The sequence below is a fragment of the Misgurnus anguillicaudatus genome, chromosome 23 (assembly GCF_027580225.2).
Source record: "Misgurnus anguillicaudatus chromosome 23, ASM2758022v2, whole genome shotgun sequence".
Lineage (NCBI taxonomy): Eukaryota > Metazoa > Chordata > Actinopteri > Cypriniformes > Cobitidae > Misgurnus > Misgurnus anguillicaudatus.
In genome coordinates, this window is record NC_073359.2 from 2,684,657 (window position 1) to 2,704,964 (window position 20,308).

Sequence of the window (20,308 nt, forward strand, 5' to 3'; positions counted from 1 at the left end):
ATAGCATAAGAAGAAGGAAAGCATTTCATAACATGCCTGAATTTTACATAATCTGACAAATATTCTTATCTTTACGTGTAGCTGGTATTTGTTGGAGAGTCCTGTAAACAGTGACATGTTTACCATTTTGGGGGCGCTAAAGAAAGTCCAAGAAACTGGAGCCCCCCCATGACCCAACATTGCCTGAAGGGTTTCATTTGAATTGCACGACAGTAATATTGAGTATATAGAATTAAGTTGGACATATAAAAACATTTATTTTATTTTGAACTTCCTAACATAACACAATTTTTTTACAGTTTGGTACAGTATAAGACAGAAAGTCTTGGTTTAAAAAAATAGTGCCGATACAGAATTATTCCCTTTAAAAATAAAGGTCTTGGTTTAATCTTAAGCAAGTGGTTCCCAAAGTTTTTCCATCGGCCTCCTTTTGTACAGAAAACTATTTTCAAGCCCCTCTCAGATCTATCCTTTGCTTGCAAATTCCTTATAGGATGTATTTAAAACGATGTAATTTATACACTACTGCAACTTCAGTCTGATCTTACTAAAGAAACTTAATAAGAAAAAAAGGTAAAGCATTAGATTACGATTTAAACTTACTGTGAGACACAACAAGCATATAGACGCCACTGCCTGTAAAAGATGTCTCTTATCTTTACTTCATCTTTTATGTCTCCAGCAAAAAAAAATCTAATCATTAATCTTCATCTTTTTACTGCTAGCGCTCTTATTCTTGAGAAACAGTCTCAACTCCATTCACAGGACAGATTATGTTTTATATTTTTATAAACCTGTTCCTTTCATTACTAATAAACTGAGACAGAAATAATCTGCACATTTTTATATTTACATTGAACTTTTAGGGAAACTGAATGTAATTGTTTCTCTGAAATTGTAAAACTTGTTAACAAAAATGTTAAATTGATTAACATATTTAGCAAATTGTGTGCGCTCACTTAGTCTACGAGTTCGTAGGGTGTCACATCTGTAATTTTTAGAATTCGAAGTGTGCTCATCAGCGCCCCCTTGATGCTGTCTGCAGCAGGCTTTGCGCACTTTACCAACCCAGAAGCCCTTGCGAAAGAGCAGTCAGACCAATCAGACGATGGATACATAACACAAATATATTTTTTTAAATTCTAAAGACAGATTAAAAATGAGTGTCGTGCATAAAAACTTGATCGGCTTTGCCACAAACCACCCACTTAAACAGGATGAGACTCCGTGATAGACATCTCTGCCCAGAAAACCAGTTTATACCAGCTTCAGTTTAATGCTAGATTAGACTTGTAAGCAAAACACATCATATCAGAGACAACCTCAAAAACAAGTGTAAAATTCACAACATCAACATCAGTTCATTTCAAAATATCCAATTATTGTTTAACAAAAGATAAATAAAACACAAATGGTAAAAGTTCTTATGATCAATAGCATCACTTTAGTCCTTATAAATGTATAAATACAGCATTATTATGAGCAGTTGAAGTTGTAGTAGATCATTTAATGATATTATCTCATTTTCTCGTACTCAAGCGGATGTTAAAGAAACTCTTTTTGACAGTTTTTATAGCATAAGAAGAAGGAAAGCATTTCATAACATGCTTGGACTTTACATATTTTGACAACTATTACATATTATTATATTAAAAGTTAATTTATAGCTGTTAATTATTGCTGAGTCCTGTAAAAGATGTCTCTTATCTTTACTTCATCTTTTATGTTTTCAGCAGAAATAAATCTAATCATTAATCTTCATCTTTTTACTGCTAGTGCTCTTATTCTTGAGAAACAGTCTCAACTCGATTGACACGACAGATTATGTTTTATATTCTTATAAACCTGTTCCTTTCATTACTAATAAACTGAGCAAATAATCTGCATATGTTTTATACTCCACACGACCAGCAAACTGATGAACCTCATGCAGATTCTTTAGTTTCCAAGCATTAATATTTGACAAATGCCAGTATGTTTTCTCTACTGTATATCCAGTGGGATGTGAGTATGAAGAGTGAATATCTACTGTTGATCTCACTAAAGATCAAACTCTTCTAGAGGTATAATTCACACCCCAACAGCTACAAGACATAAAACTTTAATATTACTCCAGTAAGGTCCTGTCCCAAATAACGCACTTCTTGTGGACTTTCGGTCTCGTGGCCTTAAATTGTGCATGCTCCCTTATAGTCTACGAATCCGTCGGGTGTACCATCTGTCAATTTTATGCTCCAAAGTCCACACTGCTGCAGGCTTCACACACTTTACCTACCCAGAAGTCCTTGCGAAAGAGCAATCAGACCAATCAGACGACGGATGGGAAGAGTGATGGGCAACTTCTCTTCTTATTTTCAACGTGATGCTCGAGTCTGTCCTGAAATACAACTCTAGTGCACCGTTGTTTACAAGGGTCCCTAAAGTCTGCACTACATGATGTCATCAAAGTGTGCACTCTGAGGAAGTCCACAAGTCCAGGGTGTGCCATTTGGGAAAGGGCCTCAGTGGAGCCGTCATCCTCCATTGTGAAGAAATAAATGTGCAAATTCACATGCGGTAGTACTTTAGTCATATTTACAGAAAGTCTTGTTCCAAGACTGATAACCAGTGTTGGGCAAGTTACTTCCAAAGTGTAATACATTATATATTACAAATTACTGTCATTTGAAAGTAATTAGTTACATTACAATATTACTGTCTCTGAACTGTAATGAGTTACACTACTTTTGCGTTACTTTCATCAAAAGAACAGAAGTATGACGTGGCATTATAAAATGTTAAAATGTAGTTTGTTGCTGCTTATAAATCTAGAAGTTATGTGTTGGCCCTCGAGCTTTGAATAGGCAAAGTGAAGACTTATGGCAAAATACAGTAACAATTACTGTCATAATCATAAACATAGACAAATGATCTGGTAAAAGAGCCCACTATAATGCAACCTATAGCCTAATAACATGGCAAGACACGCAACCTCTTTTCATTTCTATTCTTTTGATCACTTTTAATTCAGATTCACAGCACAAACCTGGCATGCACTGGGTTGACACAACTTATCAAAAAGTCCTATTGGAGGATCAGGCCTCAAGGAATACAGCTCATTTCAGTCCAATAGGATTACATGTAGGCTAACATATCATTGCTTAATAAAACAGACAAACAGAGGAGCACTGCTTTTTGACAAACAATGAATAGCCTATAGGTTCCCATACAAAGGCTGGTAAAAACTTTAAACAGTGATGTTTAAATGTACTATTTAGATAACCATGTTTAAGTCTTCACTAATGTTATGTTGTAGTTTAGGTTGCTGTTTGTAATAAAACTGTAGATAGCATAGGAATAGCCTAGCAATCTATTATGTATATGGACTGTAATCATAGCAAAGCTTACCTTGTCATTGCTGGTGTGATATGGATTTTACTGGCAACATGTAAAAGTCTCTTTACTTCTGAGGTTCAAGCAGCACAGGAGACCGATAGAAACTTTCTGTTGCTCTTACTTAGTGCTCTTATTCGCAAAATTATGCGTGTGCGGCGCTACCGGACCTGATTGCGACCACTTTAGTCAATGCTTATAATACAGCCGCGGACTTCCCAGATTCGGCTCTTTAAGAAACATCTCTATATTTGACGCGCACCGCGTCCAAATCGCATTTCAAATACAAAGTTAAAGAACTTGTTGCATACAGCACGTGGAAATAGACATACGCTGCGTCTCAAACCGCCTACTTCCATACTATATAGTAGGCAAAGAGTACGAGAAGCAGTGCTTTTCGCCCACTATATAGTATGGAAGTATGCGGTTTGGGACGCAGACATTTACACAGCTTTTTCATGTGTGGATGCTGGTCGCGCGCATTGGTCAAAAATAAAAATTTAAAATAACACGGTCTAATTTTGAAATGCATTGTTGTAACGCGCTCGTTACTAAGACTGTAACGAGTAAAATATTACCAAAATTTTACGAGTAATGCGTTATATTACTGCGTTACTGCAAAAACTAATATATTACTGTAATATATTATATTTTGTAATGCGTTACTCCCAACACTGCTGATAACACATCATTTAACTTTAGTAATTTTAGTGTACACTTTATACAAGATAAAACAGATTAACATGAAAATTTAACTGAAATGTCAAGAACAAGGCCTACATGGCAAATATGAATATCAATAAACATTTAACACACAAATAAGAGCTCTGTCAGGTAAGAAATAAAACACAGTGCTGAAATCAATGTAAGTTTGCTACATAAAGTACTGTATATATATAATATGATGGTTATTTTCATAACATTATGTCATGGAAGTGTTAACACGTGTTTGAGCAGCAGATGTCAGCAAATAGCAAATATCCTATTTTAAAAAAAACATCTTAACAAACTATATATTGTTGGTAAGCTCAGTTATCATATTTCAAGGCCATCTGATTGTAGAAATGATGTAGTGACAGTAATTTTGTCACTGAACCCATAATAATGCATATTAATATTTATATATTCATAACAATAATATCCTATTATAAATCCACAAAAATCATGACAACCTATAAACCATTAGATATCTATGGCTTTTAGAAATTGTGTCCATATTTCAAAACCTTTTAGTATTAATGTAATGAAAGAAAAGATTCAGAAAATATCCATTGAAGGTTGAACATTTCCTTAAAAGGGGAAATGAAAGGCAAAATCACAAAAAGCATGTAAAATGGCTAGTAACAGAAAACCTAACATTTAAACACATTTTTGTTATGCTTGGGGAGCTGTGCAAAACTCTTGAGCAGGATGGCGGCAGAGGTTTCCTGAGGTGTCCTGGAAAATATTTATCTCCCAACAAATTAGTATTAAGTTGCCAGTATGCACTCCTTGGCTTAATGTAGTTTAAAAAAACAACACACTGTACCATGCTGTGATCCGAAAAACTTAATGGAGTAATTATACACTTTTTTATAATACTACAGTGATGTTTAAAAACATAAAACCGTTCGACATGATTTCTACCCAAATCTGACATTGTGCAGTTAAAATCACCACCCAATATTAAGTTTGGGTAAAAATTCTTTCCAAAAGTTGCTTGTTAACTTAAAAGCCTACCCTTGATTATCTCATAAATCTGATTCGAGTGTGGAGTAAAACTCTTAGTAAAAAGAAGAGCTCCTCCTTCACTTATGTGTGGTGTTGTGACTTGAATCACTGTGTGTCTCTTGCAACATGGCAACATCAATTTTTCTTTGCTTAATCACTTGAAACAGTTCTGCCATCTTTTCCATTTCCCTTGCTCCATTAACATTTACTGTTGCAATATTTACTTCCCCGATAGTTAAAGAAAAAGAAAAAAACAGGAAGAAAAAAGCAACACTCTGTACACAAACATCACATCTAAAAATGCTCTATTAGGCTTTATCACTACCTTTATTAACATTGTCAGAAGTGAGCTTCGTCACTATTTTCTTGAGTCTATAAATCTCTCTGTTTGTAAACAACCCTTCTGACATAAAGTGTCTAGTCTTATCCACAAACTGTTTTAAGTCAGGAAAAAACTGCTTTACACACACACCTCTCTTGTTTTTGGTAGCCCTAAGAAAGAGTTTGATCTCATCAACTTCATAAGTGTAGTTAGAAAAACTAATCTGAGACAAACTGATGCTAGAATCAGAAGATTCATTGCCACTTTCCATTTCATCTTCATCAAACACATCCTCTACATCCGCTTTTTTAGCTCTGACATTTTGGGAATCTCCAGATTTTTTCCTTTTAGAAGGAACTTTAAACATAGTTTGTTCCGTCTCTGTCACCATTTCAGGGTTATTCCAATGCAAATTAGGCTGTGAAACAGTAAAGTCACTATCACTGTATCTGTATTAACACCAGTTAATAGTTTTGGAGGCTTCGATATTCGAGCAACTTTCATTAGTTACGCTCTCACTTATCCGAATCGCCACACTTTCATTCACGGGCAGGTTTTCTACTGCTCTTTCCTCCGCTATACTATCATCCGCCATAGGTGGATCAACGTTTGAGGGTCCAGCCTGCACTACTTCGCCAACATTAACAACAGCCAGCGAGTTGTTGTTCTCTTTGTCTTTACCCTTACAAGCGCGAAATAAATGAGGGGTCTTGATTATTTATAGAGCTGGTACTAAGTTGTTGTGTTGATTAGTGATTGATAACCAGCCGTGTTCATTGCTCAATAATCGAGAGCCAGCTGTGTTCATTGACTGATCAGCTCCTCCCAAACCTTGTTTATAAAACATCATGTCCTAATATGAACTATTTACATACATCAGATGTATCAATATGTACCTTTGAGATACGCACTGTTTATGTAGAGATACAGTTTACTTTTGAAAGGGTATCGCCCAAGTGGCAGCTTCTACATTTTCTTGTTTGAATAATTAAGGTTTGTACTGACTCTTGACTTATATCACTGTTTTAATGCAGTAAACAACACTAATGTTTTTCCCAAATGTCCAATAACCACAAAACTGATGTTTACTCAAAAGTGTTCATACCTTGAATGTGTAACAGCAGGATCAATGATGAGAGTCTGAAGTTCATGATGTAGTTTTGTAGAAAGTCACATAAGACCCAAAACTCTTTTCTTATTCCTGAGAAAAAACAAAACATCATTGTGACGCTCAATTCATCAGACAGTTATTACAGTAGAATAAAACACAACTAAAATGCTTGTTTTTTGTAATATTTCAAAGATTCAATACAAATAAATGTGTATACATACGTGCTCGTGGAGATCTCTGACTTTAATCGGTTTGTAAAGTTGTGTCAATATCTGAAGTTGTGGTAGATCATTTAATGATCTGATTATCGTACTCAAGCGGATGTTAAAGAAAGACTCTCCTTCACTTTTTGACACTTTTCATAGCATAAGAAGAAGGAAATAATTTTATAACATGCTTGAATTTTACATAATCTGACAACTATTCTTATCTTTACGTGTAGCTGTTATTTGTTGGAGAGTCCTGTAAACAGTGACATGTTTACCATTTTGGGGGCCCTAAAAAAAGTCCAAGAAACTGGAGCCCCACATGCCCCAACATTGCCTGAAAGGTTTCATTTGAATTGCACGACAGTAATATTAAGTATATAGAATTAAGTTGGACATATAAAAAATGATTTATTTTATTTTGAACTGCTTAACATAACATGGTATAAGACAAAAAAACTTGTTCCACCAGCCTCCCTTTGTACAGAAAAATATTTTCAAGCCCCTCTCAGATCTATCCTTTGCTTGCAAATTCCTTATAGGATGTGTGAGGATTTGACAATGAACAAGAGAACCCAAGCGCAGACGATGTCGGGGAAAGTGAACATTTATTAACATGAAACACAGAAAACAAAAACCCACGAGGGGGAAACTCAACACTAAACATGATATACAAAATACTAACATGACATTCTTCTTCTTCTTCTTCTTATTTTATGGCAGTTGGCAAACAACGTCTGGTTGCATTACTGCCACCTTCTGAAATGGAGTGTGGGTCTGAATACTATTGTTCCTACACTTAAATTATCCTTATTAAACCAGTTTTCCTAAAAAATAAAAACTTAAAACATAAATCACTAGATTTCCTTTGCAATATTTCATTTATTTTCAACGGTATCTCTTCATCTTCTAGCTGATGGATTAAATGCTGCCTCTCATTACTATATTTAGTACATACCTCAATAGCATGTCCTATGGTATCCTGTGTGTTACATACAATACACCTCCCATTATCATGTTTTTTCATTAAAACTAATGTACTATTTAATCCTGTGTGCCCAAATCTCATTCTTGAAATTATATTTTCTTCACTTATATTTCTGCAAGTACTTCTACTCACCCCCACTCTTTTTTGGATACTATATAATTTCCTACCGGAATGACCATTATCCCACAGGACTTGCCACTTCTCCTTTATCTTTCATTTTATGATTGATTTAACTTCAGCTTTACTGTAATTAATACTTACATTTATATTCTCCAATTCAGTTGCGTCTTTGGCATTCTTATCAGCCAACTCGTTCCCTACTACTCCTTTATGTGCAGGGATCCATACACATCCAACTTTGACTCCACCTTTTATTAATTTACTTGCCATTTGGACAATTTTTATAACAATGTCTTGCCTAGATTGTGAATTAATGTTCTGAATACTTATCAAAGCTGAAGCTGAGTCAGAAGCAATTACCAAACTTCTTGGCTTATTGCTTTCAGCCCAAGAAAGCGCCAATACAATAGCAACTAACTCTGCTGTATAGACTGCTAAATTATCATTAATTCTTTTTTGGGATGCAATTTTTAACTTTGGAATAACAAACGCCACCCCCACTCTTGACTCCCTTTTTGACCCATCTGTGTAAATTATTATTCTATCTCCATATCTTTCTCTTAAATACCTCTGAACCACATTACTATCTATATCCTCCTTCTGAGCTTCTTCCAAAAGATTAAGATCAATGGAAAGATCTTCAAGAGTCTATATAGGAGTTCTCGAAATTACCACTGTAGGACTTATATCCAATGAGGCTATTTCCATCTCATATGCTTTCTGTTTAACAGTCCATCCAAAACTGCTTTTCATACCATTCTGTCTCTCTTGACTCTCTACCAGTGTAGCTTGACTTAAATGGTCTTCCCTATGACCTCTAAGATTTGCCCAGAACACCAGACTGAGTTGGTCCCTTCTAAGGTCTAATGGCATCTCCCCCATCTCTACTTGGATGGCTGTCACTGGAGTAGTTTTCAAAGCTCCACAACATAATCTTAGACCTTGATTCTGTATTCTATTTAGTTTATTTAAAATAGTCTTCGCAGCAGATCCATATACAATACACCCATAGTCAAAAACTGACCTAATAAGTCCAATATATATTGTTTGCATAGCACTCCTAGTTGCACCCCATTCCACCCCACTCAAACACCTCATTACATTCAATACCTTTTTACATTTTTCTACCATCTTCTGAATATGTATTGCCCATGTCATTCTTTTATCAAACCACATTCCAAGATATTTAAAAACCTCTACTCTTTCCAATTCCTTACCAGCTATTTGAATCTTAAGCTCCTGATTTATTTTCTTCCTAGTAAAGAAAATAACCTTAGTTTTTTTCAACTGATATCCTAAATCCCCACTCAATTGCCCATTTATGCACTATATCCACTGCTTGTTGCATCTTACTCACACTGTGATAGACATTTCTCCCCCTTTTCCACATTGCTCCATCATCTGCAAATAAAGCTACTCCAATATTTCTTTCTACATTTTTAAATATGTCATTTATCATTACTGAAAACAACAATGGACTAATAATACTCCCTTGAGGAGTACCATTTTCTACCTCATATACCTCACTCAAAACTACTAACATGACATACCGACTAGACTTTGATATAAAACAAGACTGAAATCAAACATGAACTCAACAAAGTACAACACATCTGTACACAATGAACCAGCACAAGATAAGAGACAAGAGGAGATTAAATTGGGGAAAACTAAACAAGATAATGAGGGCAACACAGGTGAATGGGATGAACTGATAATGAATAATTAACAAGGAGAACAAGGGGGCGGGGACTAGGACAAGACACCAGAGGAACATGACCCAATATACAAGGCCATGAGCCTCCACATGGAACAAGAGACTGTCAGAACCCTGCCATCAGGGGCGCCGTTAGGGGGGGTTCAGAGTATGCCAGGCATATGGGCCCATGAGTACGCTAGGGGGCCCCACCGTCAGCACTTTTCCGTTTTTTTAATTGTACATGTTTAGTTATTAACACTGTAGTAAAATGTAAAGTAAATTAATATAAAATTACTGTAAATGACTTTGTGTTAAGTACAATTGAGACACTTTTAAAAAACAGCGTGCAAACATGACCTAGTAGATGCAATTACATATTTGGCGGTTCTGGTGGTTTTTCATTTGATTGTGCGGGTATGGATTTGGGTGGGTAGGCAACATTTTGGTTTGGGATCAGTTTGGTGGGTTTGCTATGCAAAGTTACCACAAATAATCGACAGCCCTACAGTTTGCCATTTCAAGGTAAGATCTCACATGCCACTAAAAAGCGTTCATGTTGATCCTCAAACTGTATGTTTTATGAAAAATGAAAAATATTTGTGTTAATACAAAAGGACAGCACGGGCTTTATTTAAGGAAATATTAGCATAGCGACCGCTAACAACTATTGCATTTCTAAGACGGACAATAACTTAATAGGCGTAGTTAAAAATATTATTTTCTAAATAAACAACCCTAAACATGAAATAGGAGAATAATCTAAGCCATCATTGAGTTAAATTTTAAATCAGTAAGAGCTGAATTTAATGTGACAGCGCATCATTTTCAAAGTGAAAGTGATTTATTTTTATTCAGGTTTGCAACGGAGGTTTCGCCCAAAATAGTAAACTTAGTGCAGCTATTATAAACGCTATATCAGATTGTTTTTAACATGTATCCTAATAGAGAATGTCTGTTTTATATTTATGTTTGAGTATTGTTGTGCTTAAATATTGTTGTAATGTTCTTAATTGTTTCAATTTAATTAGATTAGACTGTAATTTTAAACGCCATATATTGTAATGGATTGAAGGCTAATATGACGGTACAGATGGAGTGAGTCATAAGACATAATTTTCGAGTTTAAATTAAGTTTTGTTGGCTTCAAATATTTGCTTAAATTGAATTTCGTTTAATATAATTTGTGTCTTAATTTTAATCAATGTTTTGTTGATAAGTGTTGTGAATATTAAAGAAAAAGAACATTAAAAAAGAACACCGTGCATCTCATTACGTAACAAATATAAACTACTGCAATATGCTACCAAATGCCAAAACATGCAGTATTATCTTTGTAATGATATAGCTGTTGTTGGATGTGCAAAATCTTATTATGAAGTATATCACTTTAATCGCTTTTCAAAAAACAGCCTTCAGTGCACAGAAATTAAATTTGCATGTCCATGTTCATCAGCAGCACATTTGATTGCCGCATGCTTTTGACTTTTAAAAATCAACGTAATATTTAAAACTTTAGCCGATTGTGCTTTCTGCAATTTCTGTGTTACTGGTGAAGGGCGTGTGCGGGAGAAGCGCACACTAAAGATCAACGTAATATTTTTTAATACTTTTGCCAGCCGCCCTTTTTGTCATGAGCGGAGGACGGAACACATACCACACACAGAGAGAACAGCGACATAAAGATAGTGTTTTTCTGACGAATACAGTCAGTTCCTAAGAAAATTTTTAAATGGACTATAAGATCATCAATATGAACCCTGAAGAATGAACTATTTTAGGCTAAACCTAATTGTACACATTCCGCTTCTAAAACTGCGCAGAAAACTCGACTGCCGCGACTTTCAAAGCGCCTTCCATAGATTTCCATAGGTTCAGAAATGCATCTCCATGCACTATTATTCTTTTAGTGATCTATTTAAAATCAGCTACGTGGATGTTTTCTGCCTTTCCAGATTAAAATGGTAGGCTATTCGTTTTTCGAATAAATGTATTTATTTTTTGCTTCATGGATTTACTTTTAGTTGCAAATGCGACCTGTAAAATTAAATAAACGCACTCGAGTAATTTTATATAGCTACACATTATGGTTTGAAGATCAAACAATCATCTAAAGGAAGGGGCCCAAAATTCTGTCTTGCATACCCCCCTTGAAACTGTTCATTGCGCCCCTGCCTGCCATCACTATAAAACATAAATATAAAACAAGACTCTTATGGCAGAGTGCTGACAGGAGGGATTTAAAACAATGTAATTTATACACTACTGCAACTTCAGTCTGTGATCTTACTAAAAAAACTAAATAAGAAAAAAATGTTAGATTACGATTCAGACAAACACAAGCAGTGAACGTTGTAAGTTGGTTATTGTCTGGATTTGTAATGGGAATCACATAACTCTCATTTTCATATTGCAGAAACAAACTTACTGTGAGATACAACAAGCATATAGACGCCACTGCCTGTAAAAGATGTCTCTTATCTTTACTTCATCTTTTATGTTTTCAGCAGAAAAAAATCTAATCATTAATCTTCATCTTTTTACTGCTAGTGCTCTTATTCTTGAGCAACAGTCTCAACTCCATTCACAGGACAGATTATGTTTCATATTTTTATAAACCTGTTCCTTTATTTCCTTATTAACTGAGCCAATAATCTGCATATGTTTCATACTCCACACGACCAGCAAAGTATGAAGAGTATGAAGAGTGTATATCTACTGTTGATCCCACTAAAGCACAAACTTCTGTAGAGGTGTAAGTCACACCCCAACAGCTACAACACATAAAACTTCAACATTACTCCACTAAGGTCCTGTCCCTAATAGCGCACCTTATGTGGGCTTTCGGTCTCGTGGCCTTAAATTGTGCACGCTCGCTCAGTCTACGAGTCCGTAGGGTGTCCCATCTGTCATTTTTACGCTCCGAAGTCCACACTGCTGCAGCCAAAACATTTAAAATAAACTGAACAAATGCTTTCCTAACTGCAAGATTAAAGCACGGACCTGTAATAAAATCCTAACCTAACTAAAAACAGCATTGAGTTGAATAACAGCCTGACTTATAGTGAAGATGAAAGTAGATCACAGTATCATCTACATAAAGATGCACTATAGCAAAGTTTTTACAGGATTTATACATTGTGATGTTACAGTTGATCTGACACTGACACAAGACTGTTGAATGATAAACTCAATACTTCAATGAATAATTCATCTATTTGAACATTAGATTATTTACACTGAACTGTCATTAATATGTCACTGTATATGACATCACTGCATCACTGATGTCACTGCTGAGAGACTGTTGCTAGGTGATGATGTCATAAAGAGAGTTGTGACATCACTCCAGCAATTCTGCTGATCTGCACACAAACATTTGCAGCACTAGAGTCTTACAGTGACAAACACATAGAAAGAGATAAAAAAATGAAATCTGACCATTAGTGTATTGTATTATAGTCTATAATTTATATCATTTATAAAATTTTATATAATTTATAGAAGAGTATATATTAATATTATAGGCTTTTATTTTAGATACTTTTTGTCATAATAATCTTCTGTATCGAAATCAGCAAATAGTTCTTTCTTTTAGTGTATGGAGGACAGGTTTAAAATGGGACAAACTAAACTTTGGGCAGGTCATCTGGGACGACTCAAAATGTGTCACAGAATTAGTAAACATTTTTTTCTGGCCAGGTTTGACTAAAGATATAGTTGAGTTTACAAGACATTACCAGTACACTGATCATTGATGCTCTACAAAAGCTCCACTAAAGCCTTTGCCAGTATTATGAGTGCCATTTTAATAAATATTGACCCACTATAGAGGAGTAAGGCTGGTAACAAACATATGTTGGACATTTCTGAGAGGTTTTCCTTTTAAAGAACATTAAAGCCCAATCTGTAGCTTTCTGTTTGTTTCAGTTATTTGTGTGTAACACATTGTGGATGTTTATGAGAAGACTTATGGTTTATTTCCTGCTTTAGGTCAAGTGACAATTATACAATGTAAATATATGACATTTAAAATACATGACAACGTGTACTTATAATACAAGATAACAATATGGAGTTCGTCATGTGTTATAAATCATCATACTCATAAATGGTACAACCACAAATAATGTATTGTAACTGTTATACTGATTATTTATTAGAGAATACAACATACAGTATAATAATGTTTATTATAAGGGAATACACCTGCAATAATGCATTATAAACACAGACTTCATAGAAAGTGTTACCACATACTGCAGTCAAAACAGAAAACAGAGAAATATATTCAAAAGATAACATTTATCTGATGATTATGAATGTCTTAATACAAATATAATATGTGAAAAAATATCTCAAAAAGGCAGGTACCAAAAAGCTTTATTAAAACATTTACAGTAGCAAACCTTCAGAAAGCATAGCCTTGTTTTAATCAGTATCATACAGTTTTATGTATTTAAGTATTTGTTTTGTCCATTGGATCAGAAAAAAAGACACAAACTCAGTTATATTCAGAAAAGGCAGAAGATTCAGAATTTGACTTTTCTGTGATTCTCAGATTTCAGTCTCACTGCAGTCGTTATCACAGCGCTACTCAACAAATAACCATCATGACAGCTGTGTGCATATTTTCAAAATAACACAAAACTTCTGAGTGATGCGCTATGACGTTCAGTGCCACTGGCAGCGCTAAAACACTTTCACTTTTGGTTGTGTTAGTACATTTAAAGTACAGCCTGCATTCAAAAATAATAATTCCACCTTGATTGGGTTTCTTTATCTTCTTTTTAAGGGGTTTCCCCAGTAATGATGATACACAAAACAACGCGGCATATCTGCACCTGACTTTGAAACCTGCAGAAGCTGCGCCAGTGACTTATTTGACTTATTAGGCAATAACTAACCAAGATTTGTGTTTGTACTTGAACATGTCTGTAATTTTGTAGCATCTCACTTCAATATTAATGATCAGCTATAAGTGCTGCACAGTGAGACTGAAAGTAGCTCAGTGATGATGTCATAGCTGAGAATAAACCAATCAGCATCAAGGACTGAAACTATCTATTTTATCATTTACACTGTGACAAGTGAAAAGTGAGATCAACTTAAAGCTGCAGTCGGCAAGATTTTTTTGATCATATTCATATTCATAAAAAAAAAACACGCTTCTACCTCCACCTAGAGCCTGTTATTTGGTTGGCAAAAATCCACAGCTCTTGATTCATCTGGTCCAATCAGTGCAGGGCTGTGTAAAATCTGCCTGTCAATCACGGTTCCTGCACACGACCACAGATCCCCCCTCCCCCCTTGCATGTGTTACATTAGGCTTGTTTGACTTCATGAAGCGCCACAAGAACCGACAGCCGGATGACGCAAAAGTACCACGAAAATGATTAGAGAAATCATACAGTCTAATTTCGTCTCGCTCTCGCGGTACTTTGACGTCATCTGGCTGTCGGTTCTTGTGGCGCTGCTTGAAGTTGAACAAGTCTAATATCACATGAATATGCCTGAAGTTCACAGGTGTGTTGGATTGAACGCAGCATGATGGCGGAGAGAACATTCACTAACAAACTTCCGATTCCTTGGCTAACAACCAGAGCTAGGAGAACAACCAATTAAAAGAAAACAACCAAGGAAAAGAAGGAAATTAAGATAGACAGCGACCGTGCCAGAAATAAAACTAGGATCAATATCGGACCAGCATTTGAAGGGTGAAGGGATCTATGAGCTTTTAAAGGGTTCAAGCTGGATGCAGAGCTTGCCATATTTCTTCTTGACAGGTAATTGTGCTTTATAAACCATTTATTGTATTTCTGAGTGTTATGTAAGTAATCTAAGTATGCTTAAACACGCACTGATGAGGACGAGCTCGATATGAGGTTGCTCGGTGGTAGTGTGGAAGGGGCATAAAAATTGAAAACATTCAAAATCATCTCAATCCTCCAGAGTTTCCGACTGTAGCTTTAAAGAGTTACTTCAGTTGGTAACTAAAACTACTTAAAATTTCACTTGAATTTCACAATAAGAAACAACTTAATGTTTTAGGTATTACCAACAGAAGTTATTTTTTAAAAAGATCCAACAGGTAACTTTTTACAGTGTAACAGTAAAGTCAGATGTATTGTCACCGGGTGACTATACTTGGGCGGAACCAAAAGTGGCGGAGAAAGGTTCCGCCTGGAGATGGTTTCCGCCCGGGCCCGATTCTTAATCAGTTTTGCTTCCTGGTTTCCCTGCCAACGCTGATTACAAGGGAATGAGCAGCAGGTGTGGCAAATTAAATGGAGCAACCTGTGATTGGAGGTGAGGGTGAAGGCAAGCCACATAAAAAGGGCCAAGGAAGCACAAAGAGGGGTTGTTTTCGGGTGGGAGTCCCTTTATGCCTTAGGCAACGCAACCACACGCCCCGTCCCTGGAGGAGCCGAAAGGACGCCGTTGACCCGCGATTCACTTATGGTGTAAGGGAAGAGTGCGGCTGCCAGAAGAGGCGAAAAGGACGGGGCTGTGGAATTAAAGGGACACTACACCGGGTGCTGGTGGTATACTTTGTGTACGCTGTGTTGCTGCTTTGCAGACGGACCACGCTGGTCGGATCGCTCTCCTGGGGAAGAGAGGAAGAGACAATCAGCTGACGAAGGAATATTGTGGAGTTTCAGTGAGAAAGAGTGGACACAGAGCCATCAAGAGCGCAGTGAACAGAGGTTATTGGCAACAAAGCGTGAGTAACCGCTGCGGTACTTATCTGTACATAACTTGTATGAAGAGTTGTCCTGGTGTGTGCTTTTTGTGTTTCTTGAGGTCCCTGGCCCCACTGGAGAGGAAAGCGTGGGTGAGCCGCGGGTTGACCGGAAGCACGGACGAAGCACCGTTTCACCAGTAAGCCAGTGGCCCTGTGGGAAAAAGGAAGTGCAGGTGAGCCAGGGGAGTGATAACCAACACCCTGGGCCTGTGAATATCACACATCTCTCCCTCATTTGTGATCCAGTTGTTGCCCAACCATCCGCTCGAGGTCGCCGTAGTCAGGTGGCAAGGACGATCTAAAATTCACGTGAAATTGTATAAGAGTGCTGTGGGTGAGTTTCACTGATTGATGGTGTTTACGCTTTACTTGCTGTGTGTATGCTGTGCGTGTAGCGTTCAAACTGCCGAGCCTCCGACGAGTCACGAGATGACGACATCCGTTGTGGCCTGAGTCCTACAGAGAGAGAGAAAACCAAGCCCTGTGCCCGGGGTGTGACAACGAGAGCTTCGTTTGTACACAGAACAGACAGTGGTAAAACACAGTGAGTAGTATCAAGTGTGTACCGTGCGGATTGTGGGTCGTAACGGTGTGTGTACTGACCTCTTCAACAGAAGCGTGTGGTGAACGGAGCCCCGACGAAAGTTCGCCCCAGCTCGTGACCCCGGTCGTGGAAGAAGGAGGGGGAGTTTGGGAAGCGTTCGGCTCCGGTCATCGGACCCACTAGTCCCTACGACGCCCGGACAGCCAAACTGGAGGGGTGAAGGAATACGGTACACTGACACTGTAGCGAAATCCACTGTATATAGCAACTACCTACCTGAACCAGTGAAGCTCTGTGTGGGAACGAGGATCCCCCGGCACTGTGAGTAGCGTAACCTGTGAAATAAACCTGTTCTGTGCTTATAGCAACTACCTACCTGAAACCAGTGAAGCTTTGTGTGGGAACGAGGATCCCCCGGCACTGTGAGTAACGTAACCTGTGAAATAAACCTGTTCTGTGCTCATAGCAACTACCTACCTGAACCAGTGAAGCTCTGTGTGGGAACGAGGATCCCCCGGCACTGTGAGTAATGCAACCTGTGAAATAAACCTGTGCTGTGCTTATAGCAACTACCTACCTGCATCAGTGAAGCTCTGTGTGGGAACGAGGATCCCCCAGTACTGTGAGTAGCAAAGGAGTACTTACCCTGGTCTGACGGTGTTTGATTCTGCCTCCAGGAGAAGCGGAGCGCGCCACGGATTGCTGGGCCAGAGCCCCGGTCCCCAGTCTTTTCCCCAAGTGGCCCGGGAGGCAAAGAAGAGCCACATTAGTTTTAAATTTCCCTTTTTCCCTTCCCCCTTTTCCCTTTTTAAATATTTAATAAAGTTTATTTTAATTATAGTACACTGGTCTGTCTGGTCATTGGGGTGGTCTTGGGAACCTCCTCGAGGTGGAAGAACTGAGAGGGGTGTGACCTTTAGTTTATTCGGGTCCGCCCCCGGCCGTGACAGTATGATGAGATGTTGTGTTACCTCTTACAGTACAGGAATACTCTTGTAGCTCCTCACTGTTGATTGAGTCCAGGTACAGCTTGTTTAATAATGTCAATCCATCTGTTACCTGTTGTCCATTCTTATACCAGATGTAAGTATATTTCCTATCCAGAGGGCATTTGGTTGAACAGCTTAATATCACTTTTTCTCCATCTATCACAGGGTCTGGACTGCTTCTCACCCGTGTATCTGAAATTTCATATGACAGAGTTCACATCAACTAATTTTCCAAGTTGGGCCTCATATTTTTGATTAAGCTCAATTGATAAAACATGGTCTAAACCTCAAATCAGTCATGTTAATTTCAGACTCCTACTCGAGCTATAATGCTTCAGTATAATGAGTGCTGGACTACAAAGAGTTTATTATGAGCAGTTACCTGTAACAGTAAGATAGACTCCAGGAGAACCAGAAACTACATCTGATGTGTTAGTGATGACCCTGAACTGATATCTTCCAGTGTCACTCATGCTGGCATTTTTTATTCTCAGTGTGTTTCCCAGATACTCCACACGACCAGAAAACCGATGATTCTCATGCAGATCCAAATGACTGTATTCCAAATGCCAGTATGTTTTATTTACTGTATATCCAGTGGGATGTGAGTATGAAGAGTGAATATCTACTGTTGATCCCACTAAAGCACAAACTTCTGTAGAGGTGTAAGTCACACCCCAACAGCTACTGTTAGAAAGACCTGAAAGAGTCACAAAAAACTGCTGTAACATTCACAATCAATTACAAACACACTCATACTGTATATGAATCAACAAGATAACTGCAAAGTTTGTTCTTCCATTTTAATTTAAATATTTTATAAATGTCAGACTCACACAAAGATGAAGAGGGTGATGAAAAAGACACAGAGCAGAAATAACTGTCAGTGTTTCCTCTGGATGACACAAATATGCTTTTGCCAATTGTTAAATATTGTCCATTCTTGAACCAGCGGTATCTGTTTTCAGATATTAAAGGGCAGGAGGAATCACAGCTCAGTTTTACTCGCAGTCCTCTAGGTCCAGGATTCATCTTCACCTGTAAAACTAAATAATGAAAACCTTACATTAGATGAGAAATGAAAAGAGTTTAACTGGACTGATGAGAATGTAAATGTACCTGAAACTGTTAGATTGACTGTGACTGAGCTGAGATGTTTAACTCCATCCTTCATAATGACCATGAGCTGATATTCTCCACTGTCTCCCTCTATCAGATCTGTTATCATGACATACGAGTAATCTTTAGTGATCTCTTGATTCACTCGTCCCGAGTAATCTGAATCTAAAGTCAAATCTTCAGGTTCATCTTTGTTTCTCCAGTTTGTTCTCTGTTTCTGACTGAACCAGAACCCAGTTTTGATGTTGATGTTTGAGTAAGAGCACCTCACTGTCACCCATGCCCCCATCACAGCACAAATATTCTGTTTATTACAGGTTACATTAAAGTTATCCAATGTTAGGAACCCTTGAAGAAGAAACCGTAATGTTAATAATATTTCTAGCTTATCTGTATTTAACTTCATTAAAATGACAGAGCGAGATGAGAGATTCAGACAGTCCTGTAAGGATATTAACTCAGATTCATCAATTTTGTTCTCAAACACAAATCTCTATGTTCAGTTTTAAATATACAAACTCACTTTAACATTTTAGAGACTGATCCAAACGGAGAATCCAGCCTTTGGAGTACAGCGATGTAAATTAAATTAGACTAAACTAGTTTAAAATCTGACATACTTTTAACAAATATATAATGAATTGAAGTATTTCAGTATAACACAAAACTGTGTTTCATACCTTGAATGTGTAAGAGCAGGATCAGTGATGAGAGTCTGAAGTTCATGATTTCTCTTTGTAGAAACTCACATATACCAGCTACAAAACATTAAACAAGAACTTTTCTTATTGCTGATAAAAACACAATGTTAGTTTGACTGTGACACAAAATTCATTCATCTCTTATTCAGATCTGCCTCTTTACAGTAAAATCAGTAACACAACTGTTTTTAACTAACAATAATTAAAATTAAAATATTTTATTTTCAAGTTGCATATAATAAAACAATAAAAACATGCATAAAAACACGTTGTTGTGCAGTTCTCTGTCCATGCATTAGTGGTTTTTAGTTGTATGTTTTCACACTTATTAAATGATCTGCTGATCTCAGTTCCTGTCATTGTGAAGAAAAATCTCAGTTCCTGCCAGCACCCTTCTGAGAATAGTGTGTCTATTTCTTGTTTTTTAGTAAATGTGAGTGAGTTAAACTTTCAGGAAATGATAATTGTTGACTTCAGCTTGTCAAACTAAACATTATATTGCTGTTTAACAACAGATTTTGACTTCATTTACTTCATGTTTACCTTAGTAGAGGTTATAGCCAGCTTATGAAGTTAGTTTTGAATTGATGTTTTCTTTAAATTACAGAGAAAATATTATTTATAAATCTCTTACAATAACTTTGTTAAATGCAAGGGACGTGCACAGGTCCTCACGGGCTCCCCT

The 20,308-nt window shown here is 37.0% G+C and overlaps 1 protein-coding gene across 1 annotated transcript; it reads right to left on the reverse strand.

The window, feature by feature from the left end:
* Nucleotides 1-13,657: 13,657 nt before the first annotated feature.
* Nucleotides 13,658-19,740, reverse strand: LOC129453670 (uncharacterized). Its single transcript, XM_073861634.1, has 6 exons — nucleotides 19,603-19,740; nucleotides 18,923-19,270; nucleotides 18,640-18,849; nucleotides 18,186-18,503; nucleotides 17,786-17,995; nucleotides 13,658-14,010 (listed from the first exon to the last, which is right to left on the reverse strand). Exons 1-6 carry the CDS (start codon nucleotides 19,646-19,648, stop codon nucleotides 13,985-13,987), a joined length of 1,158 nt encoding a protein of 385 aa, XP_073717735.1. The 5' UTR covers nucleotides 19,649-19,740; the 3' UTR covers nucleotides 13,658-13,984.
* Between the last annotated feature and the right edge of the window lie 568 nt (nucleotides 19,741-20,308).